The 25,406-nt window shown below is 43.0% G+C and overlaps 1 protein-coding gene across 8 annotated transcripts in view; it reads left to right on the top strand.

The window, feature by feature from the left end:
• The window catches only part of DICER1 (dicer 1, ribonuclease III), a 68,438-nt gene that overhangs the window by 2,176 nt on the left and 40,856 nt on the right, over positions 1-25,406 (top strand). For 7 of the 8 annotated variants that reach the window (XM_027066542.2, XM_053224901.1, XM_027066543.2 and 4 more), the window contains exons 2-6: positions 18,567-18,630; positions 19,547-19,647; positions 23,017-23,203; positions 23,842-24,004; positions 25,198-25,328. In XM_027066542.2, the coding sequence (XP_026922343.1) occupies positions 23,057-23,203; positions 23,842-24,004; positions 25,198-25,328 (441 nt within the window). In that variant the 5' untranslated portion in view covers positions 18,567-18,630; positions 19,547-19,647; positions 23,017-23,056. The remainder of the gene's footprint in view (positions 1-18,566; positions 18,631-19,546; positions 19,648-23,016; positions 23,204-23,841; positions 24,005-25,197; positions 25,329-25,406) is intronic. The other variant, XM_053224898.1, reaches the window with a different exon arrangement.

Genomic DNA, 25,406 nt, shown 5'->3' with positions numbered 1-25,406 from the left:
GTCATTACTTGTGGCAAAGGAAAGAAAGGAAACGTTTATTAATAAAAAGTGCCTCCTTCTTCTGTGCCAGGATGTTTCGGTTGCTTTTCTGTACCTGCTCCTTCAGACCTCCCTGAGACAAACGCAGTATCGTCCTTCTTTTACATGCAAGGATATGAAGACTCCGATTATTGACCTGAGTTGTGAACCCAGAAGTAGCAGTCAGGAGTCAGTCATGGTTTGATTTCAGAGTCCTTGCGTGTGGGCTCTTTGCAGTGCACTCCGTTACTGCAAGTGGATTTTAGGAGAAAACCTGTGTCAGACGCGGGTGAGTCCTGGGGCGCCTGGGTTGCTCAGTTGGCTGAGCATCAGACTTCTACAGCTTAGGGCATGATCTCATGGCTCGTGAGTTCGAGCCCCACGTCAGGCTCTGTGCTGACAGCTTAGAGCCTGGAGCCTGCTTAGGATTCTGTATCTCTGTCTCTCTCTGCCCCGCCCCTGCTCAAGCTCTGTCTGTCTCTATCTCAAAAATAAAAGTGAAAACACTAAAAAAAAAAGAAAGAAAAAAAAAAGACAGGTAAGTCCTTAGTTAATATTTGTTGATGGGGCGCCAGAATGGCTCAGTCGGTTAAGCATCTGACTGGCTCAGGTCATGATCTCAAGGTCAATGAGTTTGAGCCCCGCGTCGGGCTCTGTGCCGACAGCTCAGAGCCTGGAGCCTGCTTCAGATTCTGTGTCTCCCTCTCTCCGCCCCTACCCTGCTTGTGCTCTGTCTCTTGCTGTCTCTCAAAAATGAATAAATGTTAAAAAAAAATTTTTTTTGTTTTAATTGCTGAATGAATGGAACTTTTTCTAACCTTAAATATTCTGGTGACCCCTGATTATCGGAATCATTCATATTTTTTTCTTTTTTCGTGGTAAAATCGGCATAACAGAATTTACCTTTTTAACCAATTTTAAATGAGGAGTTTGGTGGCATTAAGCATATGTCTGTTGTGTTGCAACCATCACCACCATCCATCTTCAAAACTTTTTCATCATCTTCACCTGGAACTCTGTCCCCATTGAACATTACCTCCCCATTCCTCCCTCCTCCCAGACCTAGGCACCCCCATTCTTCCATCTCTGTGAATCTGACTGCTCCAGAAACCTAGTATATGTGGAATCATACAATATCTGCCCTTTTGTGACTGGCTTGTTTCAGCTGGCATAGTCTTCAGGGCTCATTCATGTTGTAGCATGGGTCAGACTCTCCTTTTTTTTTTTTTAATGTTTATTTATTTTTGAGAGAGAGAGAGAGAGAGAGCGAGCGCAAGTCGGGAGGGGCAGAAAGAGAGGGAGACACAGAATCCGAAGCAGGCTCCAGGCTCCGAGCTGTCAGCCCAGAGCCCGACGCGGGGCTCGAACTCACAAACCGTGAGATCATGACCTGAGCCGAAGTTCAACGCTTGCTTAACTGACTGAGCTACCCAGGTGCCTGTCCGACTCTCCATTTTTAAGGCTGAATAATATTCCTTGTATATGTGTATACATGCCACATTTTTTTTATGTGGTTTTTCATGGATGGACGCGTAGGTTGCTTCTGCCTTCTAGCCTTGTGACTAATGCTGCTGGGAGCATAGATGTACAAGTATTTGTTTGAGTCCCTGCTTTCACTTCTTCTGGGTATATACTCAGAGGCGGTCAGGCTGTTTCTTGATCATCAAAACGCTAGAGTCGGAAGTTACTGTAGTATGAGTTTTCTGAGGGTTGCTCTAGGCGGTTACGCTATCCTACAAATAATTCCCCTCTGTTCAGAGATGAGTTTAGTCTCCTTGAGTCCCAGGATTTACTCATTTTTATGATCTTGCTTCCTATCACTGCTTGGCGAGTAGATGTGCAGGGAAGTGAATTCATTCAGTTGATTCATCGTGGGGCTTTGGAGTGCTCTGATGCTGCTAGAGGACGAAACTGGGAAGGTCTGTGTTCAACTTGTGTAAACAGTAAGTTGAAGCCAAGTGATTTATCTTGTTTACCTTGTTGTGCTCTCCCTTTTGGACATTCAAGAGTTTACTTCGTTCAGAAACCCCAGTGGATGTATGTGTGTTACACTGAGTCTTATTCACAAGTTTCTTTGGAATATTTTTTCCTATCGTTACGCACTTACGACTTGCCGAAGTAGGTGATGATCTTACGAAGCAGCACCCTGCCTTTTGTAGTCTACCTCCTGAGCCTGTGAGGTGGATCTTTTCTTTATTTTCTGATTCTTTGATGTTCATCAAATCCTTTGCATGTTACAGGCTCATTTTTTTTTAGTTACAGCTGATTTCCGCTAAGGCGATTCTCGTGGTATTACAGTCTGTGTAGACATAGCCATTTACTACTTTATTTGTCTACTTTGAGAAAGGATTTGAGATTGTCTTACACTGATGGACTGATTTGAGAAGACCGAAAACAGTGGCCTAAGTGGAGGGGTAGAGTGTGGAAGTTGCTGGAAGGAATTATCGGTGAGAGGCTGAGGGCAAGGACAGCCTCGGCATCTGCATGTAACCGAAGAGGTTTTTTTTTGTTGTTGTTTTGTTTTGCTTTTTTGTTTTTAATTTTTATTAGTCAAAGCAAAAGAGGAAACAACTAATTATATAGTCGGCATTGACTAATGAGAGGAAGTAAACCAGAGAAGCCGACTTCTCTCTCGTATGAAGAAGAATCATTTGGATTCTTGCCTAAAATGACATTAACGATAGATGGAGAAAATGTGTTGCATTTTACAGATAGGGAAACATTTTGCACCTGCCATTTTAGAGAAAGCGGAGGAAAGCCTCAGGCTTCGGTAGTACAGGTGTGCCTCGTACTGGTAATTTGATTCGTCAGAGTTTAGTTAATTTATCTTTCAGGTGATGTCCCCGCAATATCAATGGTCTCATTCAGGCTTTTGACCAATGCTGAATCACGATCCAGTCACAAATGAACCCTTTTCTGGATAGCGTAGGCAGTCAGGATCTTCCAGATTCTCTCTGCCCGTCTTTAGGAACGCGTGTCAGTTGCCTTTCTTACATGGTGGTGTATACTCAGTGAATGAATACAGAGAGAAATGCATTATTTTTGAGGTCAAGTCAAGCTGATGAAATTGAAATCTTCAGTCATAGAAAAAGGCCTTTGTTAAAACAGATCCCCGAGTACAGAGTGGCTTTCTCGTTCATCTGAAATTGTCAATGAATTGTTAGGACTCTTTTTCATACACAAAGTTGCTTTACATTTTCAATAAGTGACTAAGAAGATGCCACAAGAAAACATTGTCAGAGGAGGTCCCTAAGCCTGTTACTGGAAAGAAGACAAAACAATTAAGTTTTGGCCCTAGCGTTCTCATCTTTGAGGCTCATGGTAATAGTAAGTGTTGGCTGCGTTAAGGTTGATAAGATATTAAGGATGGAAGAGTGCCTGGCCTAGAAGGTGCTCAGATTTGCCTAATGAACTGATTAATTTATATTTAATTTTTTTTGGAGTCGTCCTTAGAAGCCAAGATAGGTTTACGGAGCATGATATTGCTTGTATATTAAGGCTTTTAGAAAGATCATCGTTCTTCTTATTTTGGACAGATCATGCTGTCTGATTCGTGATTCTCCTCCATTTGTGATGTACATATGGTTAAGTGCATAGAAACATTGTGGACCAAGAGAAGTGTTAAGAAACTCATAGAAGAAACTTGCTGTAAAAATCGGGAGTGGTACCGGTATCGAAAGCATTCTCATTGAGGCAGCCTGACTGTGGCTGTTGTGATGTTGGTTCTGTTTTTGCCGACAGCCCGATGTACGCAATGAGGTAGTAGCGATTTAAAAAAACACGTTTGGAAAATTCCTCTGGGAATTAGGTGTCTACAAACCCATTCAGAATTTTAAAAATAATGTATTGAACTCAAGTAATGAGAGGAGGATCTCAATGTAAAACTCGATCTTTGAAATGATGTAGAAAGGTTCTTTGACCAAGGAGTTAGGTCAGCAAGACTATTGGAAGGGGAAAAGAAAGGCGGCAGCAGATTTATCTAATACTTTGAGATTCCAGGACTTGTGTCTTTCTGTCGGTTGCAGCCTAGGAGGGCAATTAACCTGTCAAACCCAAAGATTTGAAGGCCTCTGATCAGTGGTATTTTAAGCTTTTTCCACCTTGGAGAATTAAAGATTAATATTTTATTATAGCATCATAGGGATGTCTGCAGTGTATCAAATAGTGCAGCTATCTATCTGACTTGGGTCTCTGTAATAGAGATACCAAGTGTAATAATGCCTTTATATTGCTAACTCTCCCTAAGTAACCATTATCCTCCTATTATGCATGAATAAAACATCATCCTTGAGTCTGTATTTCACACCATCATGAACCGTTTATATATCTGTCACACATCCTTGGTGTAGGCCACTGGTTCTTACTCTGTAGACAGAGACTACGGATTTGATGAAAGATGTGAATCTTATTTCCAGAAAAACGTACATACTCGTAATTTCACATGAAATTATACGAGGTGCAGGGATCCCTCCTGAATGCTATCTGTACGTGCTTGCTTAGGCCATGTCTACACAAAGACAACTAATAGGTTAACTAAGGAGCAGTGACAAAATTCTGGATGGTTGACGCACAAGTTCCACACGATTGATGGAATCGAACGAACAGTGCAGAATAACGTGTGGTCAAGAAACCTCTGTTCTAGTTGGCTTTACTTCTAAATAACTAGCCGTATGGTAAGCACAAGTCACCTTGGCCTTTCTAGATTTTAACTTTCTCACTGAACATTTGCAAGCCTCTAAATATCTTCTAGTCAGTAGTCTTTAAGGCACCCCTAGAACTCCGGGACCTCTCCATTTCAAGCTGAGGGTTTCGACTGAACATGAGGCATGGAAAAGAGAGGCTGCATTTTTCTTGAGTATTAAGGTTTGTATACAGGGACCACGGGAAAGGAGACCACGGAATTGTGGGCGGGTCCGAGCAGGGAATGTAAAATGCAAACGTGGAGAAATTGTCTTGAAAAGTATAGAGAGAGCCAGATTTTGCCTTGACCGGATGGCAGAATCTTTCAGACACAGTTGAGACTTTTCATCGTCTGTCTCTGCTTCCAGTACAGCTCAGTAAATGTTGGTGAATGAGGAGAAAATTTCACAGAAGCGGTTTGAAGCCTTCTACCTGACCAGTATGGTGAGGAGCCAGTAACCCATCAGGAGGCCCTGGGTACTATTAATGAGAAGAGGGTCTACTGGGAACCCTGGTACTTTAATTTTAAAAGCTTTTATTTTGTGTTGAACACTGTACTGAGAGCACCTAGCTTTTTTCCCAGTCTTGTATAGCTAAACATTAAAAAGGGAAACTCCCAAACTTCTAAATCTTTAGATGTACCTGCTGCATATACTAAACTCAAGTGATTTATTGATCTTAGGCCAAACATAATTTGGGGTGTGTTTATTCTTTTATTTTTTTATTTTTGATAGAGACAGAGCGTGAGCAGGGGAGGGGCAGAGAGAGAAGGAGACACAGAACCCGAAGAAGGCTCCAGACTCCGGGCTGTCAGTACAGAGCCTGACGCGGGGCTTGAACTCACAAATTTCAAGATCATGACCTGAGCCGAAGTCGGACGCTCAACCGACTGAGCGACCCAGGCGCCCCAATAATTTGGGGTGTTTTAAGGAAAAGGCAGAATTTTGTTGCTAAGAATATGTGAACAAATGATTAAACAAACCAAACCAAACAAAAATCACGTAAGGCATTTGAGTGCAGTAGGCAAATTGAGCCGGAGGTAAGGCAAAAGCTGTAATTTCTTGTCTAAATGCAGTTAGCGCCTTCAAAGGAATGATTCTTTTTTTGCTTATCTGATATATGCCTTTAGTGTTCAGCCCTTCTTCGCTAAAATATGGGAAATAGTCACTGCCAAATAGTGCTTCCCTTTGGGGATATAAGACATTTCCATCGACATATGATGCAGTTCTGAAGGAGAATGTTGTTTTGACACTCAGTCTTTGTAAACACCTAGCTTTTGTGTTGGTGAACATTAGGAAAAGAGAATTCTGGGAAGTTTGTTTTACTTGTGAGCTGGGTCTGTACTTTCGCCAAGAATGGGGAAAGAAGTAATTGTTTTTAAAGCCTTTCTTTAAAGCACGTGCACAAATTTGCACACGCATAGCACACGTACATATACATGTATAATACACGTATACATGTATGAAGCCTGTATTATCTAGGTCTCTGCAGCAGACGCTCGGTTAAAGTGCTTACTTGTGTTTTCTGTATCGAGTGAAGACAAAAATCACACAGTGCATGGTAGTTTCGGGAATATTAATTTCTCTAGTTTATTTCACCATGTCTGAACCCCCTTTATGATAGCAGTCTCGTTTCAGGTAGTACTTTTCATTTTACTAGAGAAGTTCGCTTCGTAGTATTTGTATCAGGTAGTCAGTTGTGTTTAGTCATCAGTTGAATGGAATAAAGATACTAGAAGAAATGACGGGATATATGGTCAGTTATTGTGTGTTTATCTAGCACCTGTGTTCCTAGACTAGAAAGGCCGAGAGGAATGTCAGTGGCCAGGGCTGATTTCAGCTGCCAGCGGCTTTAAAATTAAAGCAGTATTTTTACTTAAATGTGTTTATGCAGATTCAGCTGAAAATGAAGCATTCAGTTTGCTTCTGTTATTTTTAAATTGCATTTTACTCTTTTTCAATCCCCTGGGGAGATCAAAGGGACCATATCCAGGAGCACCTTATTTTGACTAGCAAATCGGTGTTAATCGACTCCTCCTTTGAGATTATCGAGTTTTGTGTGTTGTGGAAATAAGTTGGGAGTCAGAATTCAGGTAGAATTCCACCTCTCCCATTTATTGGTCAGTTGGCCTTGGGTAGGTTATTTCAAATCCCTGTACAATGGAAATGACACTTGCTTCAGGGCTGTTTTGAGGATTCAATGAGATAATAGATAATTTAATGCTCCATTAAGGTAAATCTTCTCCCTTCCCTCTTTCTGTGGGAACTTCCGGTATTTCATATGTACCATGGTAAATGAAGAATTTTTGCATATTGTATTAAGGATTTTTACTTCTCTTTTATAATAAACTTTAAGTGAAATCAGTTTCAGCTGATAAACAGGAAAGTACCTAAATCACAAGGATGTACAAAGTGAACACGCCCAGATCAAGAGCAGATACGACCAGTATTTTACAAGCTCCTCTCAGTGCCCCTCCCAGGCAATTACACCCCCGCCTGCCCCGGTCCCCTGCCCCCCCCCAAAAAAAAAAAAAGCAAACACCGTACTGACTTTTCCTTATTTCTAACTTTATGGTAGTAGAAGTTATATGGTATGATTTTGTGTTGGGTCCCTTCACTTAACATCTGAAGTGTGTGAGATTCACAGTATTCTGTTGTATGAATATGTCCACGTTTACTTGTCTGTTGTGTTGTTATTGGACACTTGTCTTGCTTTCAGTTTCAGCTGTTAGGAATAGCGCAGTTCTTTTGCATGTTTTTCGGTGAATATGTGTCTATTTCAGTCGGTGTTCACTTAGAATGGAATTATTTGGGTTATGGGACATGCGTGTATTCAGAGCAGACACTTCCAATTTGCAGCTCTACTGGCCTTGTATGAAAGTTCTCTAAGCGTCACATCCTTTCCCACACCGGATACCCTGTGTCTTCCCTTCGGCCGTTCTGATGGGTGTGGTAGTAGCTCATTGTGGCGTAATTTGCATCCTTCTAATTGCTTATGAAGGTTATTGGCCATTTGATACCCTGTGCTGGGAAGTCCTTTGCCTACGCTCCATTTGCGTCTCTGCCTGCTCCTTACTAATCGGTAGAAATTGTTTCCGTATCTCCTACCCTGGCTTGCCTTTTCACTCTTAATCAGATCATGTCATAAACAGACATTTTTAGTTTCGACGTAGTCCACTTTGTCCATTTTTTTCCCTGTATGATTAGTACTTTTAGCGTCTCATCTAAGAAATTTTTGCTTACTCCAAGGACATGAAGGTATTCTCTTAAGTTGTTTTCTGAAGACTTTATTGTTTTACGTTGCACGTTTAGAACTACAATCCAGCTGGCACTGATTTTTGTGTATGACTTGAGGAAGGAGTCAAGACTCACTTTTACATCTGGATACACAATTAACCCAGTTGTTATTTGAAAAGACCGTCCTTTTTGTACTACACTGCAGTGTTGTTTTTGCCATTAATTAAATAACTTGTATGTTTGGGTCTGAGTCCATGGCCTGTTCTGTTGCATTGTTTTGTGCCATTACCCACACTGTCTTATGTATTGTAGCTTTATATTAAATATTAATAAATCAGTTGACCTTTTTTTTTTTTTTTAGAGAGAGTGCACGTGCACTTATGCTCATGTGTGAGCGGGGGAGGGGCGGGAGAGAGAGAGAGAGAGAGAGAGAGAGAGAGAGAGAGAGAGAGAGAGAGAATCTTAAGCAAGCGCCATGCTCAGTGCAGTGTCTGATGTGCATCTTGATCCCACTACCCTGGGATCATGACCTGAGCCAAAATCAAGGGTCAGATGCTCAACCGACTGAGCCACCCAGGCGCCCCTAAATCAGTTGATTCTTGAGTGTTAAACCATCCTTGCATTCCTGTGATAAACTGTAACTGGTTGTGATGCATTATCCTTTTTATACATTCCTGGATTCAGTTTGCTAACATTTTGATGAGTATTTTTACACTTTTGGTTTGAGAGATAGGTCTGTAATTTTACTTTGACCATGATGTCCTTGTTGGATTTTGTTGTCAAGCTTATGCAGGTCTCACAGAAAGAGTTGGAAAGGATTCCTTTTCATTTCCGTCCTCCCAAAGGGTTTGTTGTTAACATTGTAGTTGTTTCTTTAAATGTTTAGAAGAATTCACTCTAGTGAAGCCATCTGGGCTTGGGAGTTTTTAATAATCTTTTTTTTTTTTTTTTTAAAGCTATAGGCCTCTTCAAATTTTTTGTTTCTTTAGATGTTAATTTTGGTCGGTTTTATTTTTCAGGGAATTTGCCCCCTTCTGAAGTACTTTCTTTAGTGGCTACTAAGATGTAACTGATACTAAAAATAGAAATAACCAGATAAAACTTCGCTCCATTTGGAAAAATTGCAACTTTTTAAAGAGATTGTTAAGTGATTTAACATAAAGAATACTCTTCATTGTGGTTCGTGGAAGAATAAGCAGTGGTTAATGCCACTCGAATTAAGTTTTTTAAATACTCTTCCAGTTTAGGCACAAGTGTGATTTATGTGGACAAAGTTAGCTCCCTGAAAACAAATTATATTCAAAAGCTATTGTTATGTGGAATCTGTAATTAGATTCGGAGCTAAATTTTTAATCTTTGACCACATTGCATTTTGGATTAATTTGACTAGTGAATTATAATTTAACATGTTCTTGGTTCTTTGCAGGATTGTTTCTAAGCGATAGTAAAAATAAAAATAAGTCGTTAAAGTAGGAAGTAATGGCACCTTAAAAACATTTTGGGAGTGGGGCAGTCCATATTGAAATAACCTCTAGGATTGGTTCTTAGTGGTAAGAATTGTCAGCATTTATTCATTCAAAAAGATCCTGCTTGTGCCTGGCACCCCAGTTGGTTCTGGATATATAGATTTACTGTCTTTAACTGAAACTGTTGACTTTCTGAAAAAGTGGCACTCGATGAGACCTACAGTTGAGGCTGAGGGGTGGGGGGGTGGTGGTATATGCAAAGGCTCTGGGGCAGAAAGGCCCTTGGTGGATGTGTCTGCAGGGAGGAGGTAGAATTACACAAGTCCCAGTTAGAGATAGATGCAGGGCCGTGTGCAGTAAGGATTTTCGATTTTATCCTCTAAGTGCAGAGGGAATGCATTGAACTTTTGAGCCATCTTGCTATACTGGTTTGACTCATGTTTTCCCTATACCTAGTTACATGGTATATTCTTCTCTTGTTTTTAATCGCTTTCTTTTCTTCCCCCTACCTAGGACTGATGGTTTTTGATAGTCCTTGGCGGGAGGTTGGGTCTGGCAAATAACAAAGATTTACTCATGCTTTTGGTGTTGAGTGCATTCAGACAGTTCACTTACTGCCTCGGTCCCTTACAGACCTCAGGCTTTATCCATACAATAAGGCGGAAGCAGATGTAGAAAATTCTAAAACACATTTGGGGTGTCCTAGTGGCTTTGCTGGGTTCTGGTAGTATAGGAGGTTAACAACACATTGCCTTTGCAGGGTTTGGTAGCTGCCGGTTTTTTGCCCTTTGGTCTAGTGTGGATTCTTTCCTATGTTTGTTTTTTTTTTTTCTTTCTTTCTTTTAAGAGGGTTATAAATATTCTGAAAGATGTGAGCCTGCACTTGTAGTTTTGGTTCCTGCTTCTTTCCCATCCTTTGTAGTCCCCAAATATGTCAATAATGTCACATGCTCTTAATTGTGCCTCACGCAGCGTGTTCTTTAGTGAGGCTCTTGCAGTGTTTCACCTCCTCCCCCCAGTACCCAAGTTCTCTTTTTCACGCCTAACATTGTATCTATTTTTTTAGTGATTTGCCTATGTGATGTAGCCACTGAATTAAATGTAGGTGTTGTGGGATGATGTAGGAGAGAGAGAGGAGCCAGAGGCTGACAGCTCCACAGACAGTTCCCGATGTAGACCCGAGGGGCTCCCGGGTGGCTCAGTTGGTTAAGTGTCTGACTTCGGCTCACACCATGATCTTGCCATTCGTGGGTTCAAGCCCCCTGGCGGGCTCTTTGCTGACAGCTTGGAGCCTGGAGCCTGCTTCAGATTCTGTGTTTCTCCCTCTCTCTCTGCCCCTCCCCAGCTCGTGCTCTCGCTCTCTCTCTCTCTCTCTCAAAAATAAATAAACATTAAAAAAAAAAAAAAAGAAAAGAAATAAGGCAGAGGCTGAAAGGCAGATGAGGTCGTGTGCCCAAGATCTCATAGCTTACAAATGGATCCCGTCACCACTCTGACTTTGGAGCCCACTTCTTTTCCCCTCTCATCTGGATTCTTTCTGTAATGTGTGTGTTCTGGGTTTAATTGTAACTGAGTGAAATAAGGGTGAAATGCAGGAGGCTGCATTTGTTCTGATGCTGCTTCTCTTCTCTTTTTTGAAGCATCTCTCGAATTTCCGTAATGGACATATATTTTTTTAAATTGTATTTAGCAGTAATGAACCTCCATCTTTCTTATTAGGTCAGGTTTTGGAACAGCCTGAAGTTCTCTTGATCACCCAGTGTGGATCTCCAAGTAGAGATGTGCAAACAGGTAGCCAAGGATAGAGAGTCATCCCTAGAGAGAGAGTGACCAGCCATCCTGCCTCCTCCACGGTTGGGATAAGTGGGTGCCTAGTGCCTGGCACAGGGGACTTGCAGTGTGCAAATAGAGAAAGTTCCTGTATGAGTAGAGGCAGTGATTACAACGGGGAAAAGGAAGGTCCTTTCTAAAGGAAAGAGTAAACTTCAGAAGTTCCTTGTTTTGTCCGTCACCGCTCCTGCCTCTGGGCCTTGGAGGGCCTCATACACAGAGCCCTTGGCCGAGATGAACTAGGTGGGAGCCCTTGGCGTGTGCTGAGACTAGACGAGCAGAGGCCCAGATCTTGTTGGAGCCCGCGGGTTCTCGGCCCTGGTGGGGCTGCGCAGGAAGCCCTTTAGGCTGTGGCTCCTGCTTATCCTAACCTATCCTGCTGTTTGAACACTTGTGTGGGGCAGATGCCACGGCACAGGGCTTATGATGTCCTCAGCGTGACTTGCCTGGTTTCTTTTTAGTGCATCTTCACATGCTGGCTCCTCCCCCGCATGAGGCCCTGTTACTGTCCCCTCCCGGACTGAGTCCCTCCAGGACTGAGCTCCCGCCCGGCGCTCACCTTCCCCAGAATACAAGCCGGCGGTACGGATGTCTCGCTCAGTAAATATTTGTTGAATGAATGAATAATTCAAAGGGCAGGAGGCAAAACAAAGGTCTTTTAAGTGGGGAAAATCACCCTAAGCGCCCCCCTTTTTTCTTCCCCCTGTGTTTTGATAGTCAAACATCTATATCAGTGTTTACTAGGGTTCCGTTTTTCACTTTGTTTTAAAAATATTTTCAAACTCATGAGCTGTAGGAATAGTCTAAAGAATTCCCACACCATTACCTCCATGTACCAATACTTAACATTTTGCCACATTTGCCTTCTCTCTCTGCATTCCGTTGTTACTTTTCCGAACCTTTTTAGATCAAGTGGCAGGCCTTATACTCTTCACGACTGAATACTCGAGGTAGATTTTCTAAGAACAAGAGCAGATTCTCTTACATAATCACAGTGTAGTCACCGAATTCGGAGACGTTAGCATTGATGATGACAGTTACATTTCACCAGTGTCTCTATGGGGGGAGGAAAAAACCTTTTCCTCTGGGCTCTTCGCGGATGGAGCCTGTGAATTAAATTGACAAAGGCCAGATGAACCAGACAGAAGATTTGTTTGGCATATGCACGCTGGAGATTCACCCGGGAGGAGTGAAAACCCAAGGAAGCAGTTAGGCTTGAGAGTGTATGTACCATTTTAATAAAAGGCAATGTATTTTGGACGCGTGACAAGACAAAGGAATGAGAGTTGGGGCTTCTGGGGATGGTCAGTCGTGGGAAGGGAAATAGATGAGGGAAAGTAACAGGGGCTATGGTAGTAAGGTTTGTTTATGCAGATTCACATCCTCCGGGTCTTTGGGATAATTAACGTCTCTTCCTGGTACTGGAGTGGGGAGGAGGGACACTTTCACAAAGTGACATTTATGTCCTGCGTTGAGGCAGAGAGGGAAAGGGCAGAGAATTCCTCCCGCAGCTGCTATTTCTCCGTTGCCTTCAGCCCAGAATACTCTCTACGCCAAAGTGGCCTGTTTTCGGGTGGCCTGTGCTGCTTCAGCCCAGTAATGTCCTTTATGGCCGTTGTCCTTCTATTGTACGGGATTCAGTCCAGGAACCGCACCGTGTGTGTTGCATGCAGTTGACACGTTTGTTTCCACTTGGAATCTGGAATCTTTTCTCAGACTGTATCTTCTGTGATACTGACCTCTTTGAAGAGCAGGAGCCAGTTGTTTTGTGAAACGAACCTCAAATTTCGTTTCCATGTTTCCTCATGATTAGATTCAGGCTTTGCAACTTTGGGCAGGAAAATCTACATAAATGACGTTTCTTTCTCAGTTCATCACATTTAGAAGTTACATGTCCGTTTGTCCCAGTCCCAGTTTGTCCCAGATGTCACTGTGGTTAAGGGTGTCATCTCTTGGGTGTTCCAGGGGCAACGTTACCAGTTTTCATTAGGGTTCGTAGGTAATCTGTGCAGAGATACCTTAAGATGACGTAAATATTCTTTTGTAAACTTCACCCAGCGTCTTTAGCATCCGTTAATGACTCTTGCCTCAATTAGTAACGTGATGGTTAAAAATGATTTTTTTTCTGTCTTTCCCCTACGTTTATTAGTTGACGTTAAATAGAACTTTATCTAGATTTCACACCTAATAAAACAACGTTTCTAAAGCGTGTCTTTGGGTTTTCCCAGTTAGTTATGTTGCAACTTTAGAACTGTACATTATTGCTGAAACATCTTCAAGGTTTCTATCCAATCAGGTTGCGTTAACGTGCAAGACGATTTTGCCGAGGTTCGGAGCTCTGGGAGGACGAGGCTGGTGGGATAGGATAGCTGGATGCTGGCAGGATTATCATTGTGCAGATGGGTGCCTCTGTACCTTTGATGGCTTCTGATCAGCCCTGAATTTTCTTTGTTGGGGGACGGGGCAAGGATGGGGTGTTACACTTGTGAAAATAATGTAGGTGGTTTAAAGTCTTTTAAAAGTAAGAAGTATCCAAATTGAATTTGTTATTTGGCCTGCAAAAAGATACATATTAATTTAAGGTTAGATCAGTAAGGCTTTTTTCTCTACCTGGAATTAGTTGATGAAAACCAAATTTATTGATATTTCCAGCTTTGCTTTAATTCTGTGCAAGTCAAGTATGAGATGATCTTTCCTTTGAAAAGTCTTACAGTTTTGGGGGGAAAATCACTATAGCAATAGTATCTAATGTGGAGCAGAAGATACAAATTAAGCCATGATTTGGGTGGTTGGGTGGGCTCCTGTGTGCTGCATGAGAGGGGAGTCCAGTGATAGGTTTCAGGTTCTTTGGGGTGAGTGAGTGGCAGGTGGGGGCCCGGAAGCGGAAGCTCATGTGAAGGCTGGGATACACGAGTCCTAGGCTTCTGGGGAAGGCAGAGAACATGAGTGGGTGCACGTCTTGCGCTCCAGTGCTTGGTGCTTCCCCCCTTGCCCGGAGCTTTTAATATGTTTGCTTTCCTGACTCAAGTTGACTGAGCTGAACGGCCATCATAGTCCGCGGTCTCTCAGACTCATTTTGTCTCAGGACTAACCTCTCTTTAAATTTGTTTTTCTTTTTAATGTTTATTCGTTTTTGAGAGACAGAGAGAGACAGAGTGTGAGCGGGGAGGGGCAGAGAGAGTGGGAGACGCAGAATCCGAAGCAGGCTTCAGGCCCCCAGCTGTCAACACAGAGCCCGACGCGGGGCTCGAACCCACGAACCGCAAGATCATGACCTGAACCGAAGCCGGACGCTTAACCGACTGAACCACCCGGGCGCCCCAGGACTAACCTTTCTTTAGTATTAAAATGTTCATTGTTGTATTGTGTTAAAACAGCTTAACATAGAAAATGGTGGCCTTTTTTTTCTCTCATGGATGTTCTTATGTGATACATAAAAGATAGACAAGAAGAGGGTCACGAATTGAGTAAATTCTAGCACTTGTTGAACAATGTTTTTATTGAATAAAGGACAGACTCTTGAAATCAAACAGTAGCCTTAGAATTCACCTTGAAAGTTAGCGGTGTATTAAGTATTTACCTCTTGAAACAAACTGAAGGGTAAATGTCCTTGTAGGTAACCTGAAGGGGAGGGACAGTTCCAAGTGCCATTTTGGTGTGTAGGAATGTTGTCTTTTTAAGAAATATTCCAAGTACGTGGGCCACTGGCCGGCAGCCTAGAGATACTTTTTATGTGGAGATTTTGATGGATGATATTTGTTAAAATGGTGTTTGACCTGTATTCAGTTTCTGTTTTAGACAGATCTAATTTTAGGCTTCATGACATTGAAATGTAAACATAATATGTTTGTTACAGATTTACAGAAACCCAGAAATTTGGTTCATAGAGTAGTGCGAGAGAAGAAAGCTAGTGAATTTGTGGTTTAAGTCCTAGAAGCTAGGGTAAGTTTTACCACATTTAATGGCTTAAGAAGGGAGAAGTTAAAAAAAAAAAAAACTTTTTGTTTTCTTTCTTTTTGTTGGTTTTAATCTAAAGTCTAAATTATTTCTCTCTAGATTTATTTAAGTAACCTCTACACCCAACATGGGACTCGAACCCATGACCCGAGGTCAAGAGTCACATGTGCTACCGACTGAGCCAGGCAGGTGCCCCCGGAATCATTTCTCTCTAAACTGTGGTCTCACTACAAATCATCCTCCACGTGAAAGCTTGTTTTCCAGTTCTAAAAGCAATAAATTGTTCGAATTGCAGGAAATTTTAGAATGCAGAAAAGTTTTAAGGAAAAAGATGGCTTATGGTCATAATCCCATCCTCAATTTTTGGATGAATATTCTCTCTCCATTCTTTCCTTCCACCTTCTTCTTTTGTTTAGTTTGTAATTTGACTTTGTCGTGATCTTCCTCTAAATAAAAGTGCTTTGCTGTTTTCCATTGTATTCCATACTGTAAGCAGTTTTGTTCATTACAAATTTTAAATTTGTAAGTAAAATTTTTTGTTAACATTTATTTATTTTTGAGAGACAGGGCACGAGCAGGGGAGGGGCAGAGAGAGAGAGGGAGACACAGAATCTGAAGCAGGCTCCAGGCCCCGAGCTGTCAGCACAGAGCCTGACTCGGGGCTCGAACTCATGGACTGCAAGATCATGACCCGAGCCGAAGTCGGACGCTCAACCAACTGAACCACCCTGGTGCCCCCAAACTGAAATCATTTTTTAGATGTTCATTTTTGAGAGAGAGAGAGAGAGAGAGTGAGTGTGCGTGTGTGCAGGGGAGGAGCAGAGAGAGAAGAGGACTAGATAGGACGGGAGTGTGGTTGTATAAATCCTGCCATACACGGAGCATTTTCTGTGTCACAAGAACGTTTTTTCTACCAAGCTTCATATACGTGATCTTAACCAGATTCTCAGTAATAGCTTAGTATATTTTACAGGCAAGGAAACCACGTTAGAGGGAGCCTGATAAACCGGGGTCTTCTTGAGACTGGACCCCTTGTTGGCTTTCAGATGGTTTTTAAATGATAGATACTTTAAAAAAAAAAAAAACCAGTTTGCTTTCCGGCTGCCCAGGTGACCTTACCCCGTGCCCCTCCCACGTGGTGGGCCTCGGAGAGGAGTGACTGTAAGTGAGAAAGTATTAAGGGGTGAGGGCATCACCTCGGCTTCCGAAGGTCAAACGGCTGAGACTGCTCATGCCCCGACTCTAACTTAGAAAAGGAAGGTCGGTGGGAGTGGTTTTGAAACAACTTGGGTCCTTGCCGTGCACGGAATCCTCTTTGAAGGAGCCAAGCTTTGGTGCGCTTAGCTCTGTCATCGTTTTAAAAGCTCCTCCCCCTAACGTACTTGGATGGCAAACTCTAAGATTTCTCTAGTACTCAAGTTCCAAGAAATGGAAGTTTGTTATTTGGCATGGATATTGTTTGAGAATATATTTTATGGGTTTGTTTTGTTTTAAAGATGAGTGTTGAGGAAATATAATTGAAAACAGAACCTCCTCTTTCACCCAGAAAAATCTGTCCACACAGGTAGAGGGAAGAAAACAGTTTTCTTACTGGGTAAGCATTAAACCAGAGGGCCACGGGCCTCACAGGCTGTCCACTAAGCAGGCTCCAGAGACCAAGAGATGTCACTCTTCTGTACCGTCAAGTGGTTACGACACTTGACATCCATGGTTTCAAGATAAAATTGCTCATTTCCTCACATCTTCATGACCAGAGGTGGGTTTTGCAGTTTGGAGTTCGGTGGCAAATGAGGCCCATCTCTACCTAGGAGACTGGGAGACGTCGGGCCTTGTCTTTCTTGAGGATTAGGTTTCAGGGATACCTTTCAGGTGCTAGGAAAACGTTCCTGAGATGGGAGACCGGCTACGGGCTCTTTGGCTTTTAAAGAGATTCACTTACGTTTGGAAAGTGTTGAGAAAGAAATTGTGAACAAAGGGAGGGAGGGAGAATCTCTTCCCTTTATGATCAACTGGGAGAGGGAAGCCTCTTACTTGTAACTTGCCTTTAGGCCAGTAATTGTCTAGACCCATCACTTTGCATCTATAACCACGGACTCCCTTGCTGATTTCAGGCTTGGTGGGTAAAATGCCCCGGATCTCCGACATCGTGTTTGTTGCCGGGATCCAAAGGCTCTTCAAACAGTCCTTAGTTTTATCTGTTTTCGCTTACAGAAGTACTTTGACAGCATTTTATGGTCACGGTGTTAACGCGTGGTTTTCTTTGCTTCACTATGGGACTTTTAGTAGTTGGCACCTGTTGGGCTTCATGAGCGTAGGAAGGAAATCCGGACAGCGATACCTGTAGAGTTAAGAGTGTCGGCACCTGTGACACGTTGCGATGAAATGACTGAGTTGTAAGTTGTGTTCCGGTCTTGAAAATGTGTACCGGCAAGCCCTAGATGCTTCTGGACCTTAGACCAGAATGGTTAAGCTGCCTGTTGTCACAAGCCTTTGTCTGAAGGGGTATGGCTGGAGTTAGATGCTAGTTAATGTGGGTGAAGTTTGTTGGTTCGGACTAAACCCTGACCGAATGTCTGATACCTGGCATGTCTTTTTCCGAGCTATCTGAAAGGGGCTTCTCCAACAGGAGTTTGCATGTTTGTAGTCGAAGTTCTGATCATCAATTAAAATGAGAAAACTTGACCTGTTGGCTCTGTATTTATGAACACGAAATAAGTTTTCATTGTACTTGGTGCGTTAACTCTCTGACGTCTGTACCGAAATGCCTAAGGAAATAATTTGGGTGACAGTAATCTTGTAAGAGTGGAGTTGAATTTTAAAGCATTGTCAGCTTTATTATTTTAGTTAACGGTGTTTTGAGAAAAGGTGTGAGTGTGAATTACAGCGGGGTGGAGTGTGACAGATGAGGCCTTGATGGTGGACGGAGTCTGTATCCTCCCAGGTGGTGGGACAGAATGGAATTAAGCGTCACAGGAGGAGGTAGCTTTAGAAACCCACACAGACGCCAGGAGAGGGGAGATCTGCTCCTGGGAAGCATGGTTACCGACCCACATGGTGTTCCTGCAGTTTCAAAGTCAGATTTTACGGGGCGGGGCAGGGGGGGATGGAATTTACTGCCAAGAATTCTCCCTTCTATCTAACTGGATTGTGCCAACAACCTGCACACGTTCTCAGTTGTACTAGAACATAACAAAGGCTAATTTTGAAGGCAGCTCTTTCAGGTGTGTACTGCTTTCTTGACTCTGAGTAGAAAAATAAGTTACCAGGAATCTTACTCTGATAAGTGAAGTATGCAAAGTTTGTCAAATAGGAATTTTCTTAAAGTTGGTTTTTAACAATGACTTTAATGTTCTAAAATATTCTCTCTGATTGCTTTTAGGTTACCTAGGGTGTGAATTAATACAGACTTGGAAACTGAAAGAACTTAGAATCAGCATTTTGAGGTAAATATGTACGTACTACAGCAGTGCTAAGACCTGCTTTGTTAACTGACTAGCAAAACGAACTTGTCTGTGAGATGAGAAAGCGTCACCTGTGCTCGAATGGCCTTCGCCCGACTAGACCAGACACGGATGAGTTTCACGGTTTCTTTTCCCGAGCCTCTGGGAGTGGAGACACTGCAGTCATTAGCGTAATGAGCACAAGCAAGGTTTGGTGTCAAAGCCGACAAAGTCAACATTTGTTCCTTAAATTAAGCTTCCCGTGTTAACACACTGCCTTAGTTTTTGATCTGTGATCTTTTACCAGAACCGCACTGAATTTATAGTTCTTTAGAACAGTATCGTTGGGGTGTGTTCTGAATTCTTTTATTCGTGAATGAATTCTGTAAGAGAGTTTATAGTGTGGATTGAACTGTTGTGTTTTTAATTCCATTCTGAGAAATTGAAATCGCTGACAGATTTCATGCACGTATCGCGGTGATTGGGATTTCTCAGCCAAGTGCCTCTTTCGGGGATCTTCGTTTCTTTGGTGTGTGTGAATTTAGGAAATGACGTATACGTGGCATTGTCATTTTTACCCCCCGTTATTCTAGCTGCTATCTTTAGATTTTGTTTACTGTGTTTGATTTTCTTGTATTCCTTTTGCAGCCTTTTCTTGAACTTTCCTCTAACTTTTTCTCTTCCCCAGATCTCTGGGAATTAGGCATGCTATTGTTGCCAGCCCCCACTCTCTTGTTCTTTGTTTTGGAATAAGACTTCATATCCTAAAATAACCCAAATGTCTTTTGTTTAAAATGTAATACAAAATAATGGTCTTTTATTTAACTCTTCTTATCAATGGGGCTTTCTTGTAGATGTGTTTATATTCAGTTTTAAGTACAGGAACCTTAAACTTGGCTATTTTTGCATTTATTTTTAGAGCAGAAGCTTGGGCATGCTGTGATTTTCCAATAAACTGCTATCACAATGTCAAAATGCAGCTCGGACAACAGCAGCACAGAGATCTCAAACATTAAAACGGTAAATCTGTGATTTATCTATCATACGTGGAAAGAGGAAGAGAGTTTGTTCGTGTGTTTTACTAAATTATTTCTGAGAAAATACTACGTAGAAGCTACACAATGGCCTCACCAATTTCGTGGATGTAAATTGTTTGTCCAGAAACTTAAACCCTGTCCTCGAGGAGCCATCACAAGGCGTTGTCTGTTGGCTCTGCGGAAGCAGTTAATCAATAATCAGTTCATCTGTGAAACTACAGAACGTTTACTTCCCAGCAGGGATTCAGAGCTTTTTGTTAAGACCAGCCTAAGGGGAAAAAAAAAATCTACTTAAACACACCAAAGAAAGTAAAAATTGGCAAAATTACAGATTGTTCTGTTTTCACATTATTGGATTACCTGTTGAGGTTTTTCATCTTGGATTCGCTTTCCCTAAATAGAAAGTATCTCTGGGGCCAGCCACTGTACATTCAGTCGGTGAAGATGAACTTAACTATTGTGACCTTACGGAAAAGCAGGTTGAGAGGGTTAAATCGCGGTCCCCTGTCTCCTTGCAGACCCTCTCCCGCACCCGCCCTCCCAGGAGAGGGTGTGGATTTCCAAAACCTACACAAATACCTTTGGAACTGTGACGATTCTGTTCTGTACGTTATTGTGCGACAGTTGTGACTCTCTTGTTGAGTTTATCAAATACTCGTTTGAACTTGATTCTTCTGCACGCGTGCTCCTACACACGTGTGCCGGTAGAAGAATCAGGGTGTACATGCATCCCTGTGCAAATGCGTGCCAGGTGACCTGATGTCTGCAAGGCACACAGAAGCCGTTTGAAGGTGTTTATCGTCACTCACGTGGGCACGGTTTTCATTCTACAAACTGCCACGTTCTGGGGGTGGCTTGGTGTGGCGGGCGAACCGAGTGTGCAAGGGAGTCCCAGTCTCACCACTCATACATATTTACTTTTCGAGAGTCTTTTTTTGGAAACAGTTTCAAACGTACAGCGAAGTCACAAGGTTAAGAGTGGGGCAGAGAATCCGCGCTTTGCCCCATTTGCTTAACGTGTTGCACACGTTTGCTGTACGTGTATGTGGTTTCTTTGTCTGAACTATTCGAGGAGAAGTTGCGTACATCTCATGGCCCTTTACCCCTGGACACCGTGGGGTCTGCTTCTTAGGAATAAGGCTGCTTTCTTAAACAGCCTTAGTGCCGTGACCAGCCTCGGTGACTTTGACAGTTCTATCAGGGGCTCTGTAATGCCCTCTGTGGCATCATTCTGCAGTACAGGATCCAGTCTGAGATCACTCACTCCAGTTAGCTGTCATGTCTTTATAGTCTTTCATCTGGAACGTTTTTAGAGTTTTTCTTCGTATTTTACACATTTTTAAAGGATACAGTCTCCCTTTGGAAAAATAGAACATTCTTCTCATTTATTTTTTTAGACTCTTTCTCGGGACTTATTAGTTACAGTTCTGCCACTGTTATCTCTGTGAGAAAGAATGGTGGCAGCGGTGACAGCAGCAGGAAGGGGTGTCGCGGGTTCCTGGCTCCACGTGGTGTTGGCAGGTGAAGGAAGAACTCTTTGGGGACTGGCATTGCCACCTTCCTCCTTTTTTATTCTCTTCAGCGGTCAGGATTTATGCTGATTTCCTGACCCCTTTTGCCATAGTTTTGATCGGTCTTGGATTGGTATTTGAGTTGGGTGGAGGCCGAGGGAGGGGGTCAGGCTTTCGGCATAAGTCGTCCCAGACAGTGAGCAGCCCACGGTAAGGAAAATGCAGAATGGTTTGACCGGGTGGTAGTCGGTGGGAGGGGCCTGTGGTCTGGGCCGTGGGCCTGCAGAGTGGCCCAGTGGACCTCAGGAGATGAGGTGCCATGGCTTTAGCTTTGGGTTCTTGGCAGCCGTGTTTGGTTAACCCACGGGCGTGCAAGCAGCGGGCCTGAGGAGTTGAGAACAGTGAACGCTGCACGGGGGGTAAAAAGAATGGTTGGTGGGGCTTTGGTTCGGTAGACAATGAGCGGATTATTTCTAGGAAGAACACAGTTGGTAACGTTCAGACCGTGCTCCGCAGTCCTTTGCTCGCCGTCCTCCTCCCAGAGGGATGATGAGAACGATCGTAGGTCATCCTGGCTGGTCTGTGCCGTCTGACCTGGCCGCACCTGCATTGCTGCTGTCCTCGGCGCCCGCAGCCCTGTGTCCCCCACTACTTACAGGAGATCACACCGGCACTGGCCAGATGTTGAGTTGTGGTCCCCTGAACTGACCTCTGAAATCAAGGGAGACTGGAGACTTCTCGTTGGATTTGATAGAACAGCTTCAGTCGCTGTCCTGTATCGTGGTCGTCCATTTCACGCGTCAGGAGATTCAAAGGTTCTCGTCAAGGACGAAGAGTGGGCTTCTTTCCGGTTTCATAGTGATAACAGTGAAAACTCCCAAGCAGTGTGGGGGGCAGAGATTTCCTTTGGGGGCAAATAAATGCTGCTGACAGTCAGAAAGCCGATGGTGGACTGCCACGTTGAGGTCTGAGACCCTGACCCTCTGTGTGCAGGTTAGGAGTTTGAAAAAGACTCGGGTTTAGTTTGTCATTTTACATCATTCAATTCCTCTTTGGGAAAGAATACGTGAAACACAGAAGAGCCCTTACCTACCGTGAAAAACTCAGAATGGTTGCCCTTTGTCTTGATTCATCTAGGATGTGTGTAATTTTAAAGGTAAATATTTAAATCGTTGGTCAGCTGTGCAGTTGAGCTAGGTTGTCAGTCGAGGAAAAGACCTTGTGTGTTTATAGTCTTTAGATACAATGACAAAGTGTTGGCAGGTATCTGAAACTTCAGTGCCTTCCAAACATTATCTCGCAAGTTTATCGATAGTGGCATCGATAGAATTGATAATGCTTGAAAATGTTTGTTTATGCACCCACATGCCTCGCATGTACATGTGTATTTAAAGAGGCATCATATTCATATTTTCTTTTAAAGGTATATGACGGGCATGGTTCTCTATCAGTCAATACAGATCCGGATTTTCTTCGTGAGTTCAAAGTATTGTATGATAGAACTATACCATCATTTACTTGCTCACTTCTTATCAGTGCGTTTGAAAGGTATTGCTTGTTCCCAGGTACTAAGGCATCAGTACGTATCCGTGTCCTTGTTTCTTCGTGTAGTTGCCTAATTATTTCAGACAAGTTTCTAGGTGTAGAATTGCCCGGTCGGAAAGTACAGAAAGCTTGACTTTTTAAAACGATCCTCTTAGATCGAGAAAAAGCTAAAACAATGACAGGGGAAGTTTGAAAGGGTCCAGGGGAGTGATACTCTGATGTTTCTCTTGTTTCTTGGCTTTCTTTCGTCCTTAACCCTGCATGGTGGTGTAACGGTCTTCTTTCTCCCTTTGTAGTAAGCTGCGCTAGAGCAAAATGCAGTGAGAGAAGCACTGGATGAATGAAAGCCCTGCTTTGCAGCCCCTCAGCATGGCGGGCCTGCAGCTCGTGACCCCTGCCTCCTCACCAATGGGCCCTTTCTTTGGACTGCCATGGCAACAAGAAGCAATCCATGATAACATTTATACGCCAAGAAAATACCAGGTACTAATGAGAACACTAATACTGGAGCGTTTCCGCTGAAATGGAGTCAATTAGCACGTAGTTGACATGTCTTATGTAAAACCCGTTTACCTTTTCAAGCTCTCCTCTTCTGAGTAATTTTCTCCTTCCAGATACTTTTGTTCCTAATGGCCCTTTTCTTTTCTAACATCTGCCGGCCGATTGACGTAATCATTTTGTTTGTGAAGTTCCTTATTGTTTCCCCTCTGAAAACCTCTCCCCTCGCAATACCCAATACCCGCTTGGGTGTGTCTGTCCTCAAGAGCTCGGAGGGAATGGAGACGGTTCGAACCACCACCAACGGGCAGGACCACGGTTACTGTAAACTCAGTTCTTCGTGTTATTCTTGGGGAGTTTTCTGTCCCCCCTGCAAAAATATTTCCCAAACAGATTGTAAACGTTCCCCCACGCGTGTTTCTACAACACAGCTGGCCATACGTCACAGGCATTTTCGCGCCTGTGATCTCCTTCTGGAAAGATGCAGAGGGTCTGTGTTGGCAGACTTAGCAGAGGGAGATCTCAGGAAGCAGTGAAGTTTCCTGAATTAAGACAGGACCCAGTTTTCCCAGTGTTGTGCCCAGATAAGAAGTGTGGCGTCTTCTTCCCCACTGTATTTCTAGGTGGAACTGCTCGAAGCAGCTCTGGATCATAACACCATAGTCTGTTTAAACACTGGCTCAGGGAAGACGTTTATTGCCGTACTACTCACTAAAGAGCTGTCCTATCAGATCAGGGGAGACTTCAACAGAAGCGGAAAAAGGACGGTGTTCTTGGTCAACTCTGGTAACGCAGAAATTGTTTTATCATACTGTGTGGAGGACATCGCATGAGATTTTACGGTTGAGCACATTTTTAAAACCAGTTTATTTATCTTGAGAGAGAGAGAGAGAATGGGGGAGGGGCAGAGAGGGAGGGAACAGGGAACCCCAAGCGGGCCCTGAGCTGTGAGCACAGAGCCCGACGTGGGGCTTAATCTCACAGACTGTGAGATATGACCTAAGACCAAACCAAGAGTCGGACGCTTTACCGACTAAGCCACCCAGGGGTGTCCCGGAAGCACTTTTTCTCTGTGGCTATTAAGTTAGATGATGGAACATATAGAGGGTTTGAAGAATAATATATTTGTTGAGATTCTGAGAGCAGAAATAGCATTTAGTCTTATCTCTTAACTTTATAGTACATCTCTTTTAAGCGTCAGCCGTCTTATTTCACAGATGTCAAACTTCAGCTTTTTCCTTAAACGTATTTAATTCTGATGCTACGGTTTTTGCATGGGCTACCTTTCGGAACATAAGCTAATCTGTGTCGTCACAGTTATTTCTGGTTATATTTGTTTTAGCTTTGCAAAGTCCGTCAAAAAGTGCTTGATTTATGAGACTGGTAGCATTGTGATTTGTGATTTTACTATGCCAATTACAGAAGGGGAGGGAGGTGCTTCTTAAAAGTTAGATATTCAGTTAGAGTCTGTGATCCTGGATTTGTGTTTGGCTTTACATATTAAAACAAAAAGTATAAAATGTGAACCTGAGCTGCTGGGGCAGTAGTCTCCTTTTTTGTTTTCAGATGGTCTCAACATGTGATGTTCTCCTGTACTTTAAATATATATGAGACCGTCTTATTTCTTGGCAAAACGATCTGATTTTACTGAAGAAGACAGGAGTGGGGGGTGGATCTGGAGTAGTTCCCATTCCAGCCTAGAAGTTCTGTTCTTAGGTTGGGAAAACCGGCTGTAAAGAAGGAGGGTGGCATAGGGTTCTCTGAAGTGAATGACGGAGGACCAGGTCTTAAGTCTAGTAAAAGCATTTTGGAGGATCACCTTGGAAATACGGTTTTCAATTGGCTATCTAAAAAATCAGGGGTTAGGTAATGATATATAATAATAAGGATTTCCTTAGCTGTCTTAATCATTAGTAGTCCAGAGAGCCAGCTATGTAAGATTTGTCCTATTTACAAGGAGTATTTGTATCTGTAATCAGCAAACCAGGTTGCTCCACAAGTGTCAGCTGTCAGAACTCATTCAGATCTCAAGGTTGGGGAATACTCAAGCCTGGAAGTAAATGCAGCTTGGACAAAAGAGAAATGGAACCAAGAGTTTACTAAGCACCAGGTAAGACTTGGAAAGAAATTTCCCTTTGTAAATCCCTACGAGTCCTCGACTTCGTCTATAAGATGACCTTTAGTCTTG

The sequence above is a fragment of the Acinonyx jubatus genome, chromosome B3, assembly GCF_027475565.1.
Source record: "Acinonyx jubatus isolate Ajub_Pintada_27869175 chromosome B3, VMU_Ajub_asm_v1.0, whole genome shotgun sequence".
NCBI lineage: Eukaryota > Metazoa > Chordata > Mammalia > Carnivora > Felidae > Acinonyx > Acinonyx jubatus.
The sequence above is the reverse complement of the archived record's forward strand: the minus strand, read 5'-3'. Positions and strand labels throughout refer to the sequence as shown.